General features: G+C 33.9%; 1 protein-coding gene across 6 annotated transcripts in view; it reads right to left on the bottom strand.

The window, feature by feature from the left end:
- EPHA5 (EPH receptor A5) overlaps nt 1-24,283 on the bottom strand; it is a 347,372-nt gene that overhangs the window by 155,429 nt on the left and 167,660 nt on the right. For 5 of the 6 annotated variants that reach the window (XM_044226152.1, XM_044226154.1, XM_044226153.1 and 2 more), the window contains exons 4-5: nt 15,687-15,842; nt 11,300-11,635 (exon numbers count right to left, since the gene is read on the bottom strand). The exons of the other annotated variant lie outside the window; for it this stretch is intronic. In XM_044226152.1, the coding sequence (XP_044082087.1) occupies nt 11,300-11,635; nt 15,687-15,842 (492 nt within the window). The remainder of the gene's footprint in view (nt 1-11,299; nt 11,636-15,686; nt 15,843-24,283) is intronic. 6 annotated transcript variants of the gene reach the window in all.

The following is a 24,283-nucleotide window of genomic DNA, read 5'->3' as shown; positions in this document are numbered from 1 at the left end:
CTGAGCTGCTCTGATTCTGAGCTGAGCCCCAGAAGCAATGGATCATTGACCATGTATCTGCTGAACAGGGTATCAGTTTGCAACTGGAATTGACACAAAGAGCGGACTTTAAAACCAATTTGCCAGTAAGCAATGGGCAGAATAGAGTTTCCAGATTAGAGAAAAAGAATGGTATTAACAAAATCATTGCTGGTATAAAAACAGACTGCAGATATTTTTATAGAGAGATTTATGGAAAAGCAATATCAAACAAACCTGATTATAGAGGTTCTTATTATTTGCCTAAAGAGGAAGGATAGGAAACAAGTATCAGAACCTCTTGCAAGTATAATTTTCCTTAAAATGGGGGCCAAACACACCTTGCAGCAGAATCATTAGCTGTGTGCGTCTGTGTATGTGTGTGTGTGTGAGAGAGAGAGAGAGAAAGAGAGAAAGAAAATATAAAGATTCTCGGGCTCTCCTACAGATACACCGAGTCACAAATTTAGGGTGTGGAGTCCAAGAGTAAGTAATCTTTAAAAACATTGAGAGTGAAAATACCATGTATTAGCCTTAAATAGCACACCATTATTATATAAAATTCTTCTCTAGAATAGGTTCAGTCTTACTCAATGAATCTTTTTGTCAAAATTAGAATGTTTAAATGTTTAAAGAAGAGAGATTAATAAAGTAGACAGGCTACCTAAGTGGTGGACCTTAAATAATATCTTATTCCAGAATCCTAGAGAACCTAAATCTATGAATTACTCTTAGGATTCTGCGTCTGGATCCTTAAAAGTAAGTAAATAAATAGAAGACATTCACAAACAAAAACTTGTCATAAAAATATTTGAAGAATTTCAAAAATCTTTAAAACACCCTGGGTGGTTCAGTGGGTTAAAGCCTCTGCCTTCAGCTCAGGTCATGATCCCAGAGTCCTGGGATCAAGCCCTGAATCAGGTTCTCCGCTCAGCAGGGAACCTGCTTCTCCATCTCTCTCTGCCTGCCTCCCTGCCCACTTGTGATCTCTGCCTATCAAATAAATAAATAAATAAATAAATCTTTAAACACACACACACACACACACACACACATTCCACATCAAACTTCACTACCAGGAATTGGAATTACAACACTAATTTGAATAATACAGAAACCGTCAAAATCATTCATTAATTATTTCAAAATACACAAGTGTGAGGCACTGTTGTGACCCCAAAGGAAAGATTCCAGAAAAACAGTCGAGAGAAGTTACAGTCATTGTAACTAAAAGAGTTAGTTGCAGTCATTGTGCTCTGTGTTATGTTAGAGACGCATGTGTGAAGTGAAGAGCAGAGAAAGCTTTTCTCAAGGAAGCAGCAGTTTAAGCGGATTTGCAGCCTGAGCTATCTCGGATGAGGATATAAGAAATTGGGCTTCAGAGGAGGAAGAGCGTGTGCAATATTTCCTGGGGAGTCGGAGTGTTGTGGCTCTAGGGTAAGAATTTCTTGGTTTAGATTCCTATTCCCTCACTTACTAGATTTGTGACCTTGGTCAAATCACTTCACATCTTTAAACGTCAGTTTCTTCATCCTAAAAATGGGAATAATAATAATATTATGTCATGAAGATATTGTTAGGATCAAAGAAGAAAATGCAAATAAAGGTCTTCACGTGACCATGCACACAATAAATGCCGAGACATGTCCGCCATCACCGTGTCTACCGCGTCACCACAGCAGGTAGAAGGGAGACAGAGAAGCAACAGAAGACTCTGGAGCGCCTTTGTAGAAACCAGGTGGACCTTTAGCAGATTTCTAAAGCCACTGAACCCAGCAAGAACTATAATGGCTTCTGAAAATATTAAATATTGCAGCCCATCCACTTAAGCCTTATTAAATAAACCAGAGATGAATCATGGACAGACTAATCAGGGTTTCATCTTTGAGCTTTGTTTTCAAAACACAAATAGGCATAGGAATAAGCACAGAATTTGTACCTCACTTAAGCCAAGTTTCAACTGAAATGGGAACCTTCAGTTGGCAAAATTAGAAGCTTTTCATTGGTAGCTGTAATATAAGTAATTGGTCATAGAAACATCAACTTGAGGCCAATATACAGATATCCATGATATGTAATTAAAAAAAAATGTCTCTTAGGTAGCTTTCCTCTGAAACTTTAATAATTGAGCAAAATTAATGTCAATCCACACACAAAAATTATGTAGTTAACAATTTGTTTTTTGCCAAATATATCTTGATTCAAATAAAAAGTATTACCCTTTTTCTTTTTTTTTTCTTTGGGGTTTTTTGTTGCTCTTGTTTCACTTTGTTTTCTAATGAGCTTTCATTCTGATTTTTATTTTATTTATTTTTATGTATTTATTTTTATTTACAAGGTATTTTTCCCATTTTGCTCTTACTTTGATATTTTTATTCTTTGTGCTATTGCTCTGGATATTTTTATAAAAATTAGAGAAACTTCAATGCTAATAACAAACTCAAAGTTTTAAGATATCATTGAAGATAGAATAATCATTGGAAAATTGTATTTTTGCTTTACTCCTCAAGCTTGAAGCAGATACTTTTGTTACCTGTATAATTAGTGGTTATATATATTTGCTTTTTCTTTTGAATGGTTTTTTTTCCTCGTACCTTACCTCACCATTGAGTTTGTCAGTATAATATATGTAAACTTTAAAACCTGTTTGTCCCATAGTTTCTCTCATGGACTGACACTATTTAGAATATTAGTGAAAAGTTTCTTAAATGTTATAATGTAACATTTATTAATGCCTTATTACATGTTAGGCATTATACTACTTGTTTTACAGATATTAACTCATTTACTCTTCACAACCGTCTATGTCATAGATGCTATTATTTGGTATCTGGGAGGTCTGAGTAACTTGCCCACATCGCATAGGTAGTAAGTGACAAAGACATTATGGAAACTGGAAATTCTGGCTCCACGATCAAGAAACTTAACCAAAATATTAATCTACGACTCTGTGCAATGGATTCACACACACACACACACACACACACATTTTCTACTCTGTGCATTTCATTTTGGAAGACAGTAAGTCTATATTAGGAATATCATGTAAAGACATGGGAAAAGAGCTGAAAATGTGGTTTACTGGTTTTGTTGGTTTACTGGTTTGGTTTTTTTCCTGTTTTTTGTTATTTTCCTTTTTTATTTTCTATTTTTTTTTCTAAAAGAAAATTTGTATATACCAAATGAAATTCACTATATTAAGATTTTAAAATGAAAAAATAATCTGCTCTTTTGTGTAATCCATGAAAATGGATTTGGGATAAAAGTGGACACATAAGAAAGTATAAAAACCAGGTAAAAGCTTTGCATAGTTCAAAGATGGTAAAGTGCCAAGAGGTGAGGTTATCTTATTAACCCAACCCTCAACACCTGAAATACAAATATATATAATGAAAGAAAGATAGAACAAAGAAGGGAGGGTGGAAAGAATGAAGGAGGAAAGGAAAGAAGGGGAAAAGAGAAAGAGAGAGTGTTTAAACCAGCCAGAGTAGATTTTGTTTGCAACTAAGAAAACAGACATTAAAAACAAAAATTGTACCCCCAAGAGCAATGTTTCAGGCAACAATCTTTAAGGGAATGGGAGTATAAACCCTAGGACTTGACTTAGTTGTATTTCAGTGTAGCAAGGACCTGTTTTGCATTCAGGGGTGGTGATCTAACAATGTCTGGCATATAACAGCCTGTTTCATCACCTGAGGTCCCCTCAAAAAAAGGGCTTCTGGAACATAATATTTTGGGTGACCAAATTCCACCTGTTTTTATACTATAAAAGTATGAGAAATAGAAGAAATATGGGAAGAACTGACTGTATCCAAGTGCACTGGAGAATTTAAAGAAATAAAATAAGAAGCTTAAAATTTAAATTTTCAGCTCAAGTTATATGAGATCATCAGAGAGTCTCCCTGCCAAAAGTCCTCTTACTCAAGTGAAAAAGATAACAGAGCTACACATGAAAGTCCAAGTCTTATTTCATAGAATTCTGGAATTGTAAAAATGATTGAACTTAGTGCAGTGACTTATGAGAAAATGAGGCCACTGATTGGAAGAAAAAGTGAAATTCTGAGCATTGGAATGCAGATATGGGAAAGAATCAGATAACTAAGCATATTCTCAACTTCTAAAACTTACTGAGTCTCTCTTGCTACCAGAGTCAGCTGTTCCACACCTGACTAAGAAAGTGATTTCTTCACATCTTCATTACCAAGCCTACACCTTATCTATGATTGTTAACTGATAGATGGAAGAAATTCTCTTCCTGCCCAAAACTATCACTCCGTCTCAACTCAGAATATCAATATTTTCTTGAAAGCTAATATTCTAGTCAATATTGGGGGCAAGGAATGTTCTAGATATAAGAATCACAAGATTCTATGACTTAAATTGGCCAAAGCATAATAAATGTACATAAAAGTGAATTTTATGAGTTTCTCACATGCATAAGAGCTGGAAACTATTTAATTCAAGCTAGTATAAATTCATGATTAGAGATTCTGGATTCAATGTACTTTTCCAGGTCATTGGCACAAGTGCTAAATGTTTCTTTAATTTTTTGACCAAAATCTGGATTGAAAGGTGTCCAAAGTTAAAATAAATTCAAAAACTTCGAATTCCTGTTCTAATGTAGATGAGAGAATTAAACAACGTGCTGAAAAAGGAGTGTTAAAGTGGATTGATGTTTCAAGAACTGTGAAACTACCCACATCTTCAGGAAGGGCGCAGGGACATTTTCTTTATCATAATGACAAGAAATAAATTCATGGCAGTGCTACAATCATAAACAAAATCTCTATAATTTCTGTTCTCTGTACTTAACACAAAAGTTGAAGCTGCAGTGAAATAATTTATTGATTTCTATAGGGCTCAGGGGTGGCAGAGGCCAAGCAGTAGCACTTGCCATCGGAAGGAGGTGGGCATGAATTTCATAATAGGCAGCAGGATTTGGATGGCAAAAAGTCTAGTACTCTGGCATTCAAAGACCAAAATTATGGTCTGTGCCACTTGATTTGTGCCACTAATGATATGAAGGTCTGAGAAATACAAATCAAAATTTAGTGAGCGGATAAGTCATGGTAGCTCACCAATTCCCAGACCTGAGTTAGCTTATATGTGGTCCCGGACTTAAGATGGTCCAACTTACTTTTTTTTTCACTTTATAGTGTTGTAAATGTGATACACATTCAGTAGAAACCTTACTTAGAATTTAGAATTTTGATCCTTCCCTGGGCTAGTGATACTCTTTCACGAAGCTGGGGAGCAAGCCACAGCCCTGACAGCCACGAAGTCACAAGGGTAAACAACAAACAACACTTAAAAGCATTCTGTACCCAGGCAGCCCCCTGATTTTTTTTTTTCTGCTTTTCGTACAGTAGTTGATAAATGACACGAGTTATTCAACACTTCATTATAAAATAGGCTTTGTGTCAGATGATTTTGCCCTACTATACGCTAATTTTGATGTTCTGAGCACATTTAAGATAGGCTAAGGTAAACTCTGATGTTTGGCAGGCTGGGTGTATTAAATGCATTTTTGACTCAGATTTTATCATGATAGAAGATAATCATAAATCCAGGAAGATCTGTACATACCCCACAGTCCCTTAAATGAAGAGAAAGGTGATTGTCTTTAAAGAAGGATTGTGCAATAGCAACAGATGTTAACACTCGACATCTGCCTTTTAGCTTCTCTGAAAGGTATTTCTGACCATTTCCAAATAAACGGGCAGGAGGAGGGGTAAATGCCCAGATCTTTCACAGTTATTGAATGATAACTGAGTGTCTGAGCTAATAATAATCCCTGTGAATTCCAAATACCACTAAGAAACATTGATCTGAGTGGACATTATGCGGTAAATGATGAATGAGATATTGTTCTGAGCCCATAGTACCATTGGCACATTGATGCCTTCTCCATCCCATCTTTGATTCTTTCTTCAGGTCACACACTGGTATATAGTTGGAAGATTTACCTTGCACTTGGAAGATATCTCTGTCTCTGAGGCCCATGAAGTAAAATCTGTAAAACTATAGTAATGGCCAAATTAAATATTTCCATCCTACCAAAACAGGAAGCACAATTCTTTATTGTATCTGTGGGGAAATGCAGAAATTAGTGCCCCCATAAAAATATGGAAGAATAAAGAGTGGGGATTATGAATTTTAATGGCTTGTTTAGTTTGAGTAGAAGACAAACTAATCTTGCCAAAATATTAAGCAGGTGGTGATTACAAATACACCTAATATAGTCTTTCCACTGTTGAAAATCAACAAATATCTTTACCATTGTTTGGTAATGGTCTAATAGGGGACAATAAACTTTTTAAACATCTCAATACACAGAAACAACCAGAAAACATTGGTTGCCACCTTGGCAAGGGCAACAACCTACTTTTACCATCTCATTTCAGCATTCTCTTAAATGTCCAGCTTTACAGCATAATTCAGTCTCCAGGGAATCCTGGTCATCCCAATATCCTAAGATACATCAAGCTGGTCAACTACACGAATGGCATCCAACTGAAAGTATTTGATTAAATGGGATTATCAATTACCCCAGACTCCTTTGCAAGAACCAAGGAATAAAAACTATCAAAACATAGGGGCATCTTTCTTAGTGATATATCGGTACTTGATCTTAGCCAAAAGGCCAAGAAACGATCTTAGTGATATCACTGATAGTCTGGGACAGGTAGGGACATCCCCACCAAAATGTGTGTTACATTAGCAGCTCATGTCATGTCAACCGAACCCTCTGAAGACAGAAACCAAGAGCCTAAGATTGATTCAAAACAAGGTTTGGTCTATTTTATCTCAGAATTAGAATTCTGTACCTTTGCATATTAAAATGTTAGTAATTGAGGGTTTTGTTTGTTTGTTTGTTTTTGGTTAGAATAAGCTTATTCTTTCCTGGAATAAAATATGCATTTGTATATATTTTAAAAGTTTTAAATTTTAGCATTTGATAGCATATGCCTAGAGCAAAATTATTTTAAAATAGAAACTTGAACGATATGTTTATAGGAGAATATAATAATGCACATTGTTTCGTGAGTGAATAATGAAACCTAAAAATATTCACTTTTAACAGAATTTAGTTTTCACACACTGTTTTGATGTATCACTCACTCTCTAACTGTCTATGTATCTATTCATTCATCCATCCATCCACCTAACTAGGAGATAGATATTTTAGATAAATAAAACAGAAGAACAACAGAAGTGTTACAGAAATAATAATAATTACATAAATACATAAATAATAATTACATAATCTAAATACTTGATTTTAGAAGGAATGAGTAATGGGTAATTCAACTTTTTGAAAGAATCTATTGCATAAAACAGACATAAACTCACCAGGAAGCTGGAGGAACTCACTCAACATCTCTTTTCTACGTTTAAGAATTTTAAAAATTCATGGTTTGCATTTTCATCATTTTATCCACTTTGCAACCTATTTGTTAAAAAAGTTCTTTACATAATTAACTTATTTCCATTGTATTTTCCTATGTGTTCCCCCTCCTCCACAGACAGGATTTCTTTATCTTCATGTAAATTACTTTTTTCTCTTTTTTTATCCCTTTCAGATGTGTTTGTTTTTCTTGACCATGAAAACCTTCAAGATTTTACAATGCTTTCCTGTCAACCTCAGTACTATTTGCTGCATTTTACAAGGACCGTAAAGTCCAACTAATTCTAGTATTCATCTTTTCTTAAAATTTTATATTTGGGGAATTTTTTGCTTTGCCTTGCTTTTTAAGTAATCTCTACCCCAACATGGGTCTCAAACTCACAACCCTGATATCAAGAATCACATACTCCATCAACTGAGCCAGCCAGGTGCCCCCAAACTTCATATTTTGATTTTATTATTAAATTATTTTGTAAAAAAAATACGATTTAAATTTAGACAACATCTAGGGGTGCCTGGCTGGCTCAGTGGGTTAAGCCGCGGCCTTCGGTTCAGGCCATGATCTCAGGGTCCTTGGATCGAGTCCCACATCAGGCTCTCTGCTCAGCAGGGAGCCTGCTTCCCTCTCTGTCTCTGCCTACCTCTCTGCCTACTTATGATCTCTTTCTGTCAAATAAATAAATAAAATCTTAAAATAAATAAATAGATAAATAAATTTAGACAACATTTTGTAAGAATAAGGTGGGCATCATTACGATATAATGACTGGGAAAGTGTTTTAAATACTGTATAAACATCCATAAATTTGTCACTTAATCACTATCTTCAGTCAAAAATCATTATTTATTTTTATAGACCAATCAGCTAGGTTTACCTAATCAATTTCAGTTCCTAGCTTAATGTTGGATTCTCATCTTGAAAAAAAAAATTGCTTGTTTTTCTTCTGGTACTTTACATATATAATGTTGAATATGGACATTTCAGACTGTGCATTGAAATTGCAAAAGATGACTGATGTCAACCTTCTTTGACCATCTCAAATGACCTCAAGGAGAAACCAAAAATAAGAACTGGAAAACCAGTTAAGCAGTTGCAGGCCAGTAATAATCCTGAATAATCCGATATGATAGAAACAGAATGTATTATGACAACATAAGGGTCTCTCATGTGCCTAAGTGGAAATCAGTAAACCTTAATTTCTACAACCAAAAGAATTATACCTTGGGATGCGCAACTATACGATGGAGAACCGTTTGCAAAGATGGATATCCTTTTCCTTTTTTGCATATAATCCTCTGTAAACTGACAAGCTTTGGAACAGTTCTTGGAGCAACTTAAAATACTATCTCCTGGGCTATAGTCCTCAGTAAGACACCGAATAAAACATGTATTAATCTATTTTAGGTTGGCTTTTTTTTTCTTTTAGTCAACAACACACTTTGTTGTTGTCACAAAAATAAATCAGAAAATGACAAAATAAATTACAAATCTGTAATGAATCTACTACAAAAGAAACACATTTCTCAAAAACCCTCCTTAAAAAAGTTTGAAACTAAAGTTAAAATCTGCTGAAAGAAATTTTATATAAAAAACACATACAGCACAAATAATTTGCTTCAGTTTAATGCTTAAAAATATTCAAATATTAAAAAGTAACTATTATAACCCATTTTCCATAATGTTGGCACTTGATAAATGTACAGCAGTAGTGATATTAAATATAAGACATCTTAAGAGCTACTTGAAGTTAACAATTTTTGTGCAAATTGAGGCTTGGTTTGTCTAGAATGGTTAGATACTAAAAAAATCTCTTCTTGTTTTGATTTTTTTTTAAAGGTTTGCAAGGCTTTTACTGTAAGTGTAACCTGAGAACCTGAAAAAAAGCAGCAACCAAAATGTCTGCTCTGAATACAAATGTTTATTTTATATGATAGCCGTGCTTTGAACAGCTGGATGAAAATTATTCCTTCATGGTATTTAAGGTATTTATATATCAAAAAAGCACACTTTGCAGTCTGAGCAGACTTTCAAGTCAAAGACAACTAGAGCAAATATTTATTAAGTACATCATCTTTAAAGTATACAGTCATTTGCTATACCTAGTTCATCAGAGAAATATCTTTCAAGCAAGTTGAGGTTATGCAAGCCAGAAAACATTCTCCCTGAGGAGAGATCACTCTTAGTGATTGTTCAAAATGTTTTCAGTATACTAATGGAAGACTCATACACACAACCAAGTAAAGTTGAAAGATGTTGCATGAGAAGCCTGAAATCACATGTTATAAAGCCAATATATTTCTGACATGGGAAGGCAGTACACATTTACTGAACACTTGTGACTAGACACTGTGACGGAATATCGACTTAAACCAGTATTGCCAGCAGCTGAGTCTAGAGTGAAGGAAAACTTAATTTTCACTATCCCTATCCAGCTCTTTAACACTTTTATTGTTTCCATCTTAGGTTAGGGAGCGAATGGAGAAAAATATAAAGGATTCACTTAGGGAGGTGGCATATATGTGTGCAAACTTTTCTCCCACTGAATTAAAAAAAAATGCTGTGGACATCTATGCAGCACGGATAAGAATATCTAGAATATTTAGAATGATTCTTAGTGAATTACTCAACTCCTTTCATATCATCCAAGCTGCTCTTGGAATATTTCCCTCGGTTAAATCAATCAGAAGGAACCATGAATTTAACTGCATGCATTTTCTTATTCTCAAGAGGTAATGACTTTACCTGACACGTTCAATAATTCAAATTATTTTGGCTAAGACGTGGTTACCAACAGCTTTCTCTTGTCAACCCAGGCATTCTACAACCTACAAACTTATACTAACGTATATGAATTAAGTCCAGTTTGATTCAGTTGAACACATCTTGGGTCACTGTAAGTACACTGGTAAGGATGTCCTCACTGAAAAAAGTCCAACTGGGGTACTAATACAGTGACCCGTTTATGCCCATGGACTAAGAACTGTGGCGAGGGAATCGAGGGAAGTTCTATTTAATGTCTCATCCCACCCACATGCCTGTTGTTGACAAAAACAAGTCATAAATTACTCAGAGGCTTTCAATGATTTCTGCCACATGATAGGTTGAATTATGAATTTAACTATAGTTTATCTTTGGTTTTCATTTTACCAGAAAAGAAGTCCTCTATGCTGATTTGCTTAAAATTGAATATCTGAGGGGAACCTAGGGGAGAAACTATCTCAAGCAGAACTGTGTTCCCTACTCCTTAATAATCACTCCCTAGTAATTCCAAGATCCTCATAGGAACATAAATGTGTTTTCATGTATAGTTCAGCTACTCTAATTTTGATAAGCGCATTATCAAATGAAACTTCATTTTTTACATTTTTATAATAATAATATTAGAAATAATAAGAAGAGCTTATTTCAATGTGCAAAGAAAATTCAGCCGCGATGCCAAATGAACAAATAAACAAGCAAATAGACCTGCCTGGGTTATTTGCTAAATTAATGAAATAAATAAAAAAACTCAATGTAAACAAAACAACAAAATACGTAGATTTGAGCTATCATAATTGCATGTGTGAAATTTGAGGTAACAATTTTTGCTACAAATTAACTTGAGCCAGCAACGTCTTTTTAATAAAAAAATTCAATTGAAGCATCTCTCCGCCCCCCAACCCCGTCCATGGATGAGTCTGCTAAGAAAGCCTTAGCCATTACTTGTTTAAAACTAAATACAGCATTTTGAGATATAGTCGACTTTAAGTCCTAACCCTGTAATTTACGGGAAGCTCTCTTCCAGATCTCATGCAGTTCAGCCCTCACTTAGATATGAAGATAATTGACAGAGCTTGGCCTAAGGTTCATGATTTGGCTGGACATCACACTTACCTGCTTGATTTGTGGTTACATTTACAGACACATACTGCCGGGCTCCTGGGCTCAAGTCGGACACTCCGTTCACTGCCTCAATCTCAAAGGTATAGTTTGTGTGAGCGAGCAGATCCACCATCATGACAGAGGTGTTTTTCAGGCCGATTTGCCGGGGGAGGTACCGGACATGACTGCCACACTCGTCACACACACCTGCATGGGAGTTGCACTTCTTGCATGCAATATAATATGATACATCTTTCCTTCCACCAGTGTCAGCAGGAGGAATCCATTCCAGAAAGACACTAGTTTCATTAACATTTGAGATGGCATTCCGAGGAGCTGAGGGGGGTCCTGGTTTGCAAAGTAAAGTGAGAAAAAGATATTTTAAGATGATAAAATTACGCATTGTTTACTACACACATCCCTGGTCTGAAGGAAAAAAAAAATTGATTTGCAATCAGTCTTTTAAATAGGGAGAATGCAAGAATCATCAATTTGTAATAATCTGAAAAATCTTGTTATAGTTTCATTAGGACAATAGTGGGACTTACACCCTATAGAAATAACTTATCCTGGCATTGTTATAACCACTTGTTTAGTTAAAACAAAGGTTTTGCTTAGGGTATATATAAAGAATGATGGAGTAAAACTATGCAAAAATAATGTTAGACAAAAAATTTTATATTCAAACAGTGGTAAGTCCTTTGACAAGTCCAAGGAAAAATTCTCCTTGGGGATTGAACTGATTACTTCCTTATTGAGATCTGGCCCAGAAACCTAGGAAATACACATGAAGGATTTACTAAGCAATGAGCACAAGTGAAAATAGGATTTCTCAGTATGGCTCTTGACTGCAAATTCTGCAGCAAGTATAATAGCCTGAGCTTACCTCAAAATAAATTGCATATCCACAGATAAATCACTAACACCATTTGAAATATTCCCCACCAGTCAAGAAGAAACTAGAATTTAAGTAGCTGGACACTGCAATGTGTAATGAAACTTCACTTACTTTGATATTGTTTTAACACTGTGACTCTGCAAATTGTGAATTTTACTTAATTGGAAATCAGAAATTTATTTTAAAAATAACTCTCAAAAACACTGTAACAGAATAAATGAAAGTGTTCATGTTGAAAGATCAGCAGAACAAATTTATATATAAATAAAAAACAATATCCATTTGTATACTACTTTATTTCTGAAATGAATAATTAGCTTATTAAGGAGAACTGAAATTAATTCCATATTAGTTGTGACAATTTTATACCACTCTGTTGGAGATTGATAAGGATGGAGGCTTTATGTATCTGGGCATGGGGTATATGAGAAGTCTCTGTGTCTTTCTCTCAATTTTGTTGTGAACCTAAAACTGTTCTAAAAAAATAAAGTCTTTTAAAAAAGGAAACGTATAATACCTGTCTCTACAGTCGATTTTCAGATATGTCAATCTATTATAACATCAATCAGTTAATGTTATATGGTCACATGTTCCCAAGGAAAAAATACATTTATATTTTTTTCAGACTTAATATGTAAAACTTCTTGACAAGGAATAGAATGGACTATGGTGTTGTTGAATGGTTCATAAGTGTAAATTAAGCTACATGGAAGGGCATAGGTTAGTTCTCTTAATATCTATTGTTTTAAATATAGAGATTAATATTAATTTCTAACTAACATTTATTAAGCCATGACTGTTGAAGACTAAATTTGAAAGTAATAAAAAGAAACAAAAAAAGCTACATGGTACTTATAAAATGCCATTTAAATTGACCCCAAAAATCTAAGAGTTGCCATTTTTGGCAAAATAATCCCTACCTCAGCAATATCTCTGATCGAACCCTGTGTTTTCCATACATACAACCTCACACACTTCAATATAAAGCAGTTACTTAAGATGCAAATCCACAAGTTTTGTTTTTTTAACCGTAAACTTAAGCTTATTTAATAGTGAAAAGTTACAGAGAAAATGTCATTTGAAAACAAAAGGTTACAGGTATACTTCTGAAAAAAAGGTAAAATACATTGAAATGTGTCTAGCTCAGGAAGACATCAAACTTTTTTCTCCCTGACATCTGAAATATAACCAAATTAAAACATTTTCCTATCTGTTAAAACATTAAAAAAAAAAATCAGATTCTGACTCTTCCCTTTTCTTCTGACTCTCTACCAACAGCCCCTTAAAACTTGGGAGGGATGAATATGCCTTTTAATGTCAAAATAGAACTCAAATTCAAGTGAAGCCCTAAAGCAGAAGTAAAAAGTAGAGGCTAAGATTGGCATGTACCTAAAAAGTAACCTAATGAAATTTCTCTGCCTTGCTAAGAGATGTGATATATGAACCAAAACAGAGCTATGAGAAGTATCCCTTCATTTAAGCAGATTAACCAAAATCTTTTTCTTTTCCTCTAAGTTTATAACATTCTATTTTCCAGATTTATGTATTTATAATAAATATATATTTATATTATATATACATATATATATCAAAAATTATTAGAAGTTAAACCATAAATTTCATTCCAAAGTGCCCAGGGAAAGCAAAATTCCAGACTTTCATATGAACATGTGAACATCAGCCAAGCCATCCATGCAAGGGGGTCATATGCAGTATTGTGGAGTTACGAATGCAACTAAAATGGAACAAACATACCCATAGATTATATATTAGAAAGATGATCTACACAAGTCCCAATAGTGTTTTCAAGAAATGCATACAAATTAGTGTTTTTTGAAACACAGAACTAGAAATTCACACACCTGGAAACAGAGAAAATTTGAAGCCTCAAGTCCTTTAGTGGGACTAAGCAGTCCCTGACACCAGAGCACAGGCTTTCCATCACCCCAAACCTAGCAAACTTACAGAAAGGGAGACTCAATTTTATGCTGAGAAACAGAAAGATCATGGCTGGGCCACTTAAAACAATTATAGGAAATTAATGGAATTTAAAAGATAATTCAAGATACGGTTTTCTCTCTCTAATTCTACTCCTAATTTCTTTTTCCCTATTTGTCTCCCTAATTCATTCTATTGTCTGTCCACATTTCCCCTTTACTCTCTGGGCATTCTTTTGCTCTGATAATTAAAATAATCTCTCCTGTAACCAAAACACATCACATTCAATCATAGTTTACATCTCCTTTATTCAAATGCATCTTCCTAAAAGTGTATATAATACTTTCATTTACTTACTTGAAAAGGAATTATTTACAATTAGTAATCATCAAACCCATAAAAAGATCAGTCTTGTGATAAAAGAATGATCTTTCATAATGCAAAGCTAATATCAATATGAGAAATTATGAAAATATGTCTTGCTGACACTATAAAATTCAGATGCTAAAATTCAGATAAAATTTCAGTTTGTGGTCATTTGATTAAAACAACTGTATGTCTGTTATATTTCATACTAGAATGAATGAACTAGAATGAATACTTGATTTCAACACTTTTTGTCATCATCTTTGAGAGCAACTGCTGTTTGCTGGCATCAAAAATAGTAAAATAAGGCAAGGTCATGGTTACCGAATCTTAGTGGAGAGGGGATACCTTTCTTCCCTCCATTCTGAGTTTTTCTTTGATTTGCCATAAAGTCTTTGTATGCAGACAACTTACGAAAGTATTTTTATCAAGCAAACAAATACATAAGTGTGTTTCCTTCTCAGAAATATGTGGAATACCAGAAAAACTAAAACACCAAAACATTGCTGGATGTGGATGCTTCCACTGCAAATGTTGAAATTTAATGTTTACTATTTATCATTCTAATTATATGATTATGGAATCATATAATAAATAATAGTTAAGGACCCTCACTTATAAGAAACATGGTAACTGCTTAAAAGTCCTATCTAAAGATTTTTTTCTATTTGACTCCTAAATCTGACTTGCCAACCCCCAGTATTCCATGTTTTGAAAGTGTTTCCTATCTTCTTTCATAAATGACCTTCTCATTGGCTTTTGTCATTTAGTGGGGGAAATTAGGTTAAAAAAAAAAAAAAAGCATTTATTACATTTATGTGATCAGAAGCCAGGCTCGGTAGAAAACAAAGAATGAAAAAAACGGTTTATGGTGAAAAGAAAAATGGGTTTATCAAAGTCATGTTTACCTGTCATAAACATGAAAAGAAATTACAAAATAAAAGAAAAAAATTATCTGTCCCTGATGTTAAATTTGAAATTAGGGAAAATGAATGCCTCTAACAGTGAGTAATAAAAGAGACTCCAACTTTTCAGTCCTTACTTAAGAAAATCAAAATTTGGTTAAAAAAAAAAAGCTATTTTGGAAGATTAACCATTATGCCTGTTTTAAGGAAAAAAGTAACAGGATGTAACAGGCTCCATCATGCTCTGTCTTCAAAGTGGTGAACGTCACCAGGTATCAGGGGGTTTCCTTACTTGTGCATGCCATTGTGGGTGGATCAGACTCCCTCCTGAAATAATCCTTTTCACAGACACAAGAGGTTGAAGCTTCCTCATGGGTATAACTGTGAGGTGGACATTTGCTGCAGCTCTGGCTGTGAGGTGAGGCTTTGAAGAACCCCGGTCTGCAAACTGTCAAAAGAAATAAGAGACTAAGCTTTTCCCTGGAACAGATGCGGTGTTTGTTTTGTGAATAATGTCATTATTTTGACGAGTAGACATAGATCACATATAACACAATATTGCCATTAATTTCAGAAATGTTTCATAAGCTTCTGAATCATAAATACCAGGCTATTCATTCAGATAATCAAATATTTAAGGATTTAAATTAAACATGTCTGGACTGTGCGTATTTTTAGTGATCTTTATGTTGCAGGAGCTTATAAAAAATGATATTACAAAAGATAAATACTTAGATGCATTTAAAACTGAAGCAGGGCTTTGAGTATAATTTTCATTATTGGTGTTATTCATGGAATTTTGTGGGAAAATAATAATTTTACCCTATGCTTATAGAATGGTATGGGACATCATAGGTCCTCAAAAATTAGTTATTGAATTAATAAATTAATTAATTGGTGGATGTTAAGAGCTTCACAAATTTTGTTGGATTTGGGAGACTGCAGGGATGAGCTGGTGTATCATTCACATTATATTGACTTTAGGGGATTCAGATGATAGTCATTTACTTCACATTTTACTCCATTTTAGGACTTTTATTTGACTTGACATGCATCTATTCTAATATCAGTCACACTTATACTGTACAAATTGTAATGATCTATAAAGGGTAGAAACTGTGTCTCATTTAATTTTGCATTCATAATAATTCTCACAGTGTTTGACCACAGTAGGTGATTATAAATTATCACGCAATGCATAAATGAATGAATGACATGGCCTGAAGATTGTAACTGAACTACTCAGAATCACATAAAGAAAGTGTGCTCTGGATATTTGTATTAACATTTCTGTTAGTCTTCAAGTAAGTGCTTGCAAAGTAAATCTTTTTGTGATTCTCATTCCCTAACCTTTCTTTCTTCTCAATGGCTAATAATGTCAAACTTTCATTCCAGTTGCCCAATATGGGCCAAAGACACCAAATTGTTGGTTTGATTACTTTTTAGGGTTTAGATTACATAAAATTAATCAACTATATATTTTTTCTATTTTCAAAACTCAGTGCATACACTTAAGAACATTTATTCAAGCATCAATGGAAATTTGCTGAAGTTCAAAGGTGAACTGATATTTCAATAGGCGTTTTTGATAGACATAATGAATTTGGGTTAATTTTCATGTGCTATAAATGATTTGGGGTTTTAGTAATCCATGCTAAGGCTTTCTGCCATCACCATGAATAATCAGGAATTGACAAAAATGAGAAGGTACTTTTTCAGTAGATCTAATTACAGTGATAGCAAAGCCTTAATGCTCTTATAAATTCAGAGAGAATGTGAAGGTATTTGAAAGATAAGAGGAGCTTTTTGATAGTATTAGGGACATTCTTGTAGTTAAATGGTTAGGAAAAGATTTAAAATATTATTTTTCTTATAATAGGATTGCTGTAGTAGTCAATACCATTCTTAGCTAAGTTATCCATTTTTTTCTCTTTTTATCCTCTTCAGTAAAACCATTTTCACTTTAAACACTATTTACTTTCAAAGACATGAAGTATCAATCCATAATTCTGCATATTTGGAATCTGATTATCATTTGTGAAACAAAAGCCAGTCCTTTTATTTTATTAAATGCCTTTTAACCTAAAAACTTATTTTGCTATCATATATAACACTTAGTAACCCTCCATGGAAGCTTTGGAAGCAAATTAATATAAATGTAAATAAAAGTACATAAGTGTATCTTTCTGGTCAGTAGTTCAGCAAAATGCTTTCAGCAGGTGTAATGAGCCAAAGCTTTTGCTCTGTACTAGATTACAGAGGTGAACAACATAGAAATGGCTCTGTCTTTGTGAGTCTTACAAGTACTGCATGACTAATTATAAATATTTTTATGATAGAAAAAAAGAAAGAGCATGGAAGTGAACATTGACATCTAATTTAGATTGGGATGTCAAAAAAAGACTTCCTTAGGAAGCTGTCTTTGTTGAGATGTTAAAAAAATTAAAAAGGAAGCATATCCATTTTACATTGGGGAGACAATTAGAGTGTATTAAACTGCATTAGAAGGGCAAATTCTGGGTGCCTGGGTGGCTCAGTGGGTTAAGCCGCTGCCTTTGGCTCAGGTCATGATCTCAGGGTCCTGGGATTGAGTCCTGCATCGGGCTCTCTGCTCAGCAGGGAGCCTGCTTCCTCCTCTCTCTCTCTCTCTGCCTGCCTCTCTGCCTACTTGTGATCTCTCTCTCTGTCAAATAAATAAATAAAATCTTTAAAAAAAAAAAAAGGGGGCAAATTCTTTGCAAAGGACCAAAACAGGGAAGAAATAAGGAGATAGAAGAAACTGAAGAATTGATAAGTGTGAGAGTACAATTAAAGTGGTAGAGATAAAGTTGGACAGGGAAAAGGACACCAGACCACACCTTATAGGTTTTATTATTTGAGGTCATTATAAAATTTTAAGCAGGAAAATACTAGGATGACAATGATCTTTGAGACATCACAGTGTAGCGCTGTGGGTAATGGAATGGGGAGGAGCAGGGATGGAGGCAACTGGGCCTTTTGCCTCTGTTGCACAAGAGAAAAAAGACCCTTGTTTAACAAGAGTGGTTTCAGTGGTGATAGATGAGAGTAGGTGAATTCAGGTGATCAGTGTGAGGTAAGATCAACGAGGATTCATGGTATATTTAATGATCAGATGTGAGAGGGGAAATCCTACGGATGACTCTGAGGTGTTTGGCTTAAACTGCAGAGGAACTACGGGAGCCATTTTCTCAGAGAATGTTCGATATGAAATGCATTTGGAAGAAGATAGTAATTAAGTTTGAAGTGTTCTTTAATTTGAGGTGGCTAGAGAAATCCAAATAGAGATCTAGGGAGGAAAGCAGTGTACTCAATATTATCCAAGAAAAAGCTACATATATATGTAATTATTCATTGCCTTCAAATCATGGCCTGGAATCCAAATGGTACATACAATGCTGCTAGACAACCTTAGCATTTTTTCTTTAGTTAACTTTAGTTGCTGGCATCAACATGATGATTTTGTAGCTTCTTCTCTCTCTCCTTACTCCTCAGAAGCTCCGTTCTTTTGTGATTCCTAGCTGGTTACATTTGTCTCTTTGCTGAGAAAATGGAAGTCATTAGAGGAACTTGCTTATTTTCCTGTCACCAGATCTCCAGACTTAAATGGACTTGTAGACACCCTCTCTACCTTTCTTCCCATTAAAATGCACAGATATTTTTGATTCTATCTAAGGAAAATATCTTTATTTTAATTAGGAACCTCATCTCTATCCTCTGTGGGTAATATTTCAAGTGTCTGCTATTCCTTCTACGTGCTCAGTCTCTCTCAGTCTCGTTCTTTTAATCTCTGTCTGTCTGTGGTCTCTCTCTTTCTCTCACCTAGACGTTCACATGAGCCCAATACAATATTCCAGAATTTTTCAATGGAAACCAAGTGAAGCAAAAGAAAACAAATAATAACCATAAACTATCAATCTCATTTGATCTCAATTTACCCTGTAGCTACCAGTTTCACTTCCCTGCAGAACACAATTTCTTAAATTACTTTTCCATACACGCATCTCTAGTTCCTATTTTAAATCACACGTTGGCACAATCCACTCCCCTGAACCTGTTTTTGTTAAGATTGCAGCCATCTTGTTCCCATCCTTCTCAACAGCATTTGATTGTGTCCTTTTTGGGAAACTCCAATTAATTTTACTACAAAATGCTAGCAAAATCTGCAAGTTTCCACACAATATCTAAGACTTCCTTCAAATGTGGTCTCTTCCCACACTCACTATCTCCAACCATACTAACCTATTTATAATTTCTTGCATTTGAGAAACTGTTATGTGTTTCCAAATTTTTCAGGAAAAGCATCCCAGCCAAAAGACAAGAAGTGTAAAGTTACTGGGGGACAAAAGTTTGCAGTCCCTGATAAGGAACTTGGATTTATTCTGAATGCATTTGGAAAACACAGGTACTATTTTTTCATGGCACTCCTTTTGTCACACACTATGGCAAGGAATATTTGTATTGTGGTCAGAATATAAAAATTGTGCTTGACACCCTAAAGCTACACATCTTTAGGGAGACAATAAATAAAAACTAATAATCAAAAAAAGCAAAATTGACCTTTTTTGCATCTTAATCATGACAACACTGAACAAATAATTATTTAGATGACTGGTAATATTTCTTTAAACTCCAACTCTATATGTTTCTTTTAAAATAAAGGAATATTTGGAGTGAAATTATTTCAAAATGACAATTGTACATTACCTAAAAATTATTTAGAAAATATTATGCAAGTCCATTTAAGTTGAACATGGAGCCGGGGACAAAAACTGCATCCTATCTTTCATGAGACTGACTTGAAGGAAAGGAAACTATTTTTTTTTTTGAAGGAAAATGTTTTTAATAATTCCTATTCTGTCCATGCTTCAAGGCTCTTTTTAAGTGCTACCTTTTACATGATGTTTGTGATCATCTCCGTTGCCACATACTCTTTCCTTACACATCTTACAGGACTACAGACTATTTATTGAACATCTGTCTTTGGCATATAGCACAAATTTTGCCATAATTTTATGTGTATTAACTCTTACCTGCTTTATATAGAGTTGGAAAACTCTGTATAAACATTCTAAAGAATGGAAATAGTTCATTAGATTTTCATTATATGTAGCATAATTTGTTGTACTGAGTACATATTCTTCAGTATTTATTGTGTAAATAATACATTTCTGCCCTTCTCAGAGTGTGCATGATATAGCAGAACTTAATAAAAGCTGATGAAGCTAAATTATTTAAATATTAAGTCTTGGCAAGTAAATAATATGTCCTATATCGACGTCGGCTACTTTAGAAGTTTTGCAAAACCTGCCAACATTCCAGGCTCTCATATTTATCACTTAGAAAACAAGGCTGTTAATTATATCTATTAAAATAAAAATCTAAACAGAAAAAGCACATCATCAATATATGAATTTCAGTTGTCAAATTTGTGAAAAGGTGTTGCCTAATCTAATTAGAAGATCTAAAAAATTTCTCAAAATTACCAAAAATGGTTAACCTGATAATTTAGGGGTTTTCCTATACTTTTTAAAAAAATACTTTATTTATTTATTTGACAGAGAGAGAGACAGCCAGAGAGGGAACACAAAACAGGGCAAGTGGGAGAAGGAAAAGCAGACTCCCCACTGAGCAGGGAGCCCGAGGCAGGACTCGATCCCAGGGCCCCAGGATCACGACCTGAGCTGAAGGCAGCTGCTTAATGACTGAGCCACCCAGATGCCCATAGGGTTTTTCTTATACTTATTACCAATTACCAATTAGATTACTTTTAATGTGTCATATATATATATATATATATATATATTTTTTTTTTTTTTTTTGTCTTAAAGGTCCATCACCCTTGGGATACCTAAGTGAATTCATTTTACAATTCAAAATCCAGAAACAGAAGCACAGTCACCAAGAAAAAAAAAATAATGTAGAAAATACTGTTTTAGTATTTTAGAATACTATTATTCTCCCCACTACAATTAAAATATACAGATGATCTTAAATAGAATATGCACTGCCTATTTTTGTCTATATCGTTTGATACAATTAATCTTCAAAAGTGTTATTAGTTTTATCTGATTATGTTTTATAAGAATGAAAGACAATCACTTTGACAATATTTTTACTACAGTTCTATTATAGATGAATTACCAGAGGATATAAGCTAAGTCAAATTTACGTTTTAAGCAGATCTTTCAAAATGAAGTGGCCATAGGATAGTTTAACCCAAATTTAAAAGATGTGTTTATTAAGAAAAACAGCATAACACAACATGCTATCATAAAATTGCAAAACAATTTAATACTTACACCAAAATTTAAAAATGAAAGCAGATCTTTATATTTAAAATGTACGCTCAGTGTAAAAAAAATAGGTAATGAGTTAAAACAATGGTACATTAAAATAGATCTTAAAGTAAGAGCTCTAAAATTTAGCAACATCTCTTGAATGCTTACACATAGAAATAGGACAAAGAGCCTAGTCAGGAATCTAAAATTCCTGGCTAGTTTGAATATAACTTTAAATGGTAGAAAGCAATAAGGCTGATTTTAATATTAGAAAATAATAGCTGAGAAGAAAATAATACTGTTTTTAATGAAAATAAAAGTTTTACGGTTTTTTATAATAATAGTTAACATACAGTTTTATATTGGTCTCAGGTGTACAATATAATGATTCAACAATTCTATACATTATTCAGTGCTCATCATCATAAGTGTACTCTTAAACCTCATCACCTATTTCACCCATCCCCCCATCTACTCCCTTCTGATATGATTTATTTTAAATGATTACCCTCAGTTATTTTTTTTTCCTTCCAACAAGACCATTTTTTATTTGAAGCATACTTCAGAATATATGGTTTTAAAAGATATATCTAAAACATTCCATTCAAGAAAAATAGAATATACATTTTCTTTGACTACACACTGAAGAATTCCTTGGTTAAATTACATAAAAATAGACACAGCAAATATTACAAATTCAAGAAAACTGAAATCATACCAGCTATATTTTCTAACCACAGTGATACAAAACCAAATATCAACACTAAAACAAAGCTGGAAATCTACATTGTAAATATTAAATATTAATATATAAATATTAAAGAACTCACTACTGTACAAGCAATGAGCCAAATAAGAAATAAAATAGCAAATCAAAAATGTCTCAAAATAAAAGAAAAAAAATACAGTATTCCAAAGCCTATGACAAAAACAAACTTCAGAGTGAAATTTATGCTATAAACTCATATTAAGAAAAAAAAGTTTCAAATAAACAATTTCACATTAAACTACAAAGAACTAGAAAAAGAGATTTACCTGAAATTTACTAGATGAAGGAAATAAAAAAGAAAAATCAGAAATAAATAGAGACAAGAATAAACAACAACATAATATTAAAAAAATAATGATTAGTCTTTTAAAAAATAAATTTGGCAATGCTTTAATGACATTAGGGGCAAAAAACAAACAAAATGAGAAGTGGAAGAGAAAACAATACAAAAGATAACCACAAAAATGCATAGTATGATAACAAATTACTATAAACAATGATATAATAACAAAGCATATAACTTAGGAAAAAAATCTGATAATTACCAAAACAAACAAACAAACAAACAAACAAAAAAACCCACACACGTTATCATAATTGAATCATGAATCTTGAATCCAAGAAATAGGAAATCTTCTTGGACCAATTACAAGCATAAAAGTTGAATTAGGAATTAAAAATCTCTCAGCACAGAAAAGCCCAAGACTACATGGTTTCATTGGTGGATTCTACCAAACATTTGAAAAAAATGGTTGATGACAATCTCTATCAAAATCTTAAATAATGGAATAGAGGGAACCTATTCAAAATCATTCCATGAAATCAGTACTACAATAATACCAAAGCAGGATAAAAACCATACAAGAGGGGCGCGTGGGTGGCTCAGTGGGTTAAAGCCTCTGCCTTTGGCTCAGGTCATGATCCCAGGGTCCGGAGATCGAGCCCCGTATCAGGCTCTCTGCTTAGCGGAGAGCCTGCTTTCTCCTCTCTCTCTCTGCCTGCCTCTCTGCCTACTTGTGATTTCTGTCTGTCAAATAAATAAATAAAAATCTTTAAAAAAAAAAAAAACCATACAAGAATAAAAAATGTCAAGTTTATCTGATATAAGTATTGCTGCTCTGACTTTTCTTTTGATATCCATTTGCATAATAAATGCTTCTCCACCTCCTCGCTTTCAAGCTATAGGTGTTTTAGGTTTAAAATGAGTCTTGCAGTGCTTGGGTGGCTTAGTTGGTTAAGTGTCCAGCTCTTGATTTTAGCTCAGGTCATGATCTTAAGGTCATCAAATTGAGCCCCAAGTCAGGCTCCAAACTGAACATGTAGACTACTTTAGATTCTCTTTCTCCCTCTCCCTCTGCCCTTCCCCTGCTCATGAGTTCATGTGCATGCACTTCCACTATCTCAAAAATACTAAAATTTAAATTAAAATTAATAAAATAAAATGAGTATTTTGTAGGCAGCATATAGATGGGTCTTTTCTTGGGGCACCTGGGTGGCTCAATGGGTTAAGCCTCTGCCTTCGGCTCAGGTAATAGTCTCAGGGTCCTAGGATCGAGCCCTGCATTGGGCTCTCTGCTCAGCTGCTCTCTCTGTCTGCCTCTCTGCCTACTTGTGATCTCTGTCTGTCAAATAAATAAATAAATCTTTAAAAAAAAAAAAGATGGGTCTTTTCTTTTTTTTTTTTTTTTTGGTCATTTCTAATACCCTATACCCTATGTCTTTTGATTCGAACATTTAGTCCATTTACATTTAAAGTAATTATTGATTGGTATGTATTTATTGCCATTTTATTACTTGTTTTGTAATTTTCTCAGATCCTTT

This window comes from Neovison vison, chromosome 11, assembly GCF_020171115.1.
Source record: "Neovison vison isolate M4711 chromosome 11, ASM_NN_V1, whole genome shotgun sequence".
Taxonomy (NCBI): Eukaryota; Metazoa; Chordata; class Mammalia; order Carnivora; family Mustelidae; genus Neogale; species Neogale vison.
The sequence above is the reverse complement of the archived record's forward strand: the minus strand, read 5'-3'. Positions and strand labels throughout refer to the sequence as shown.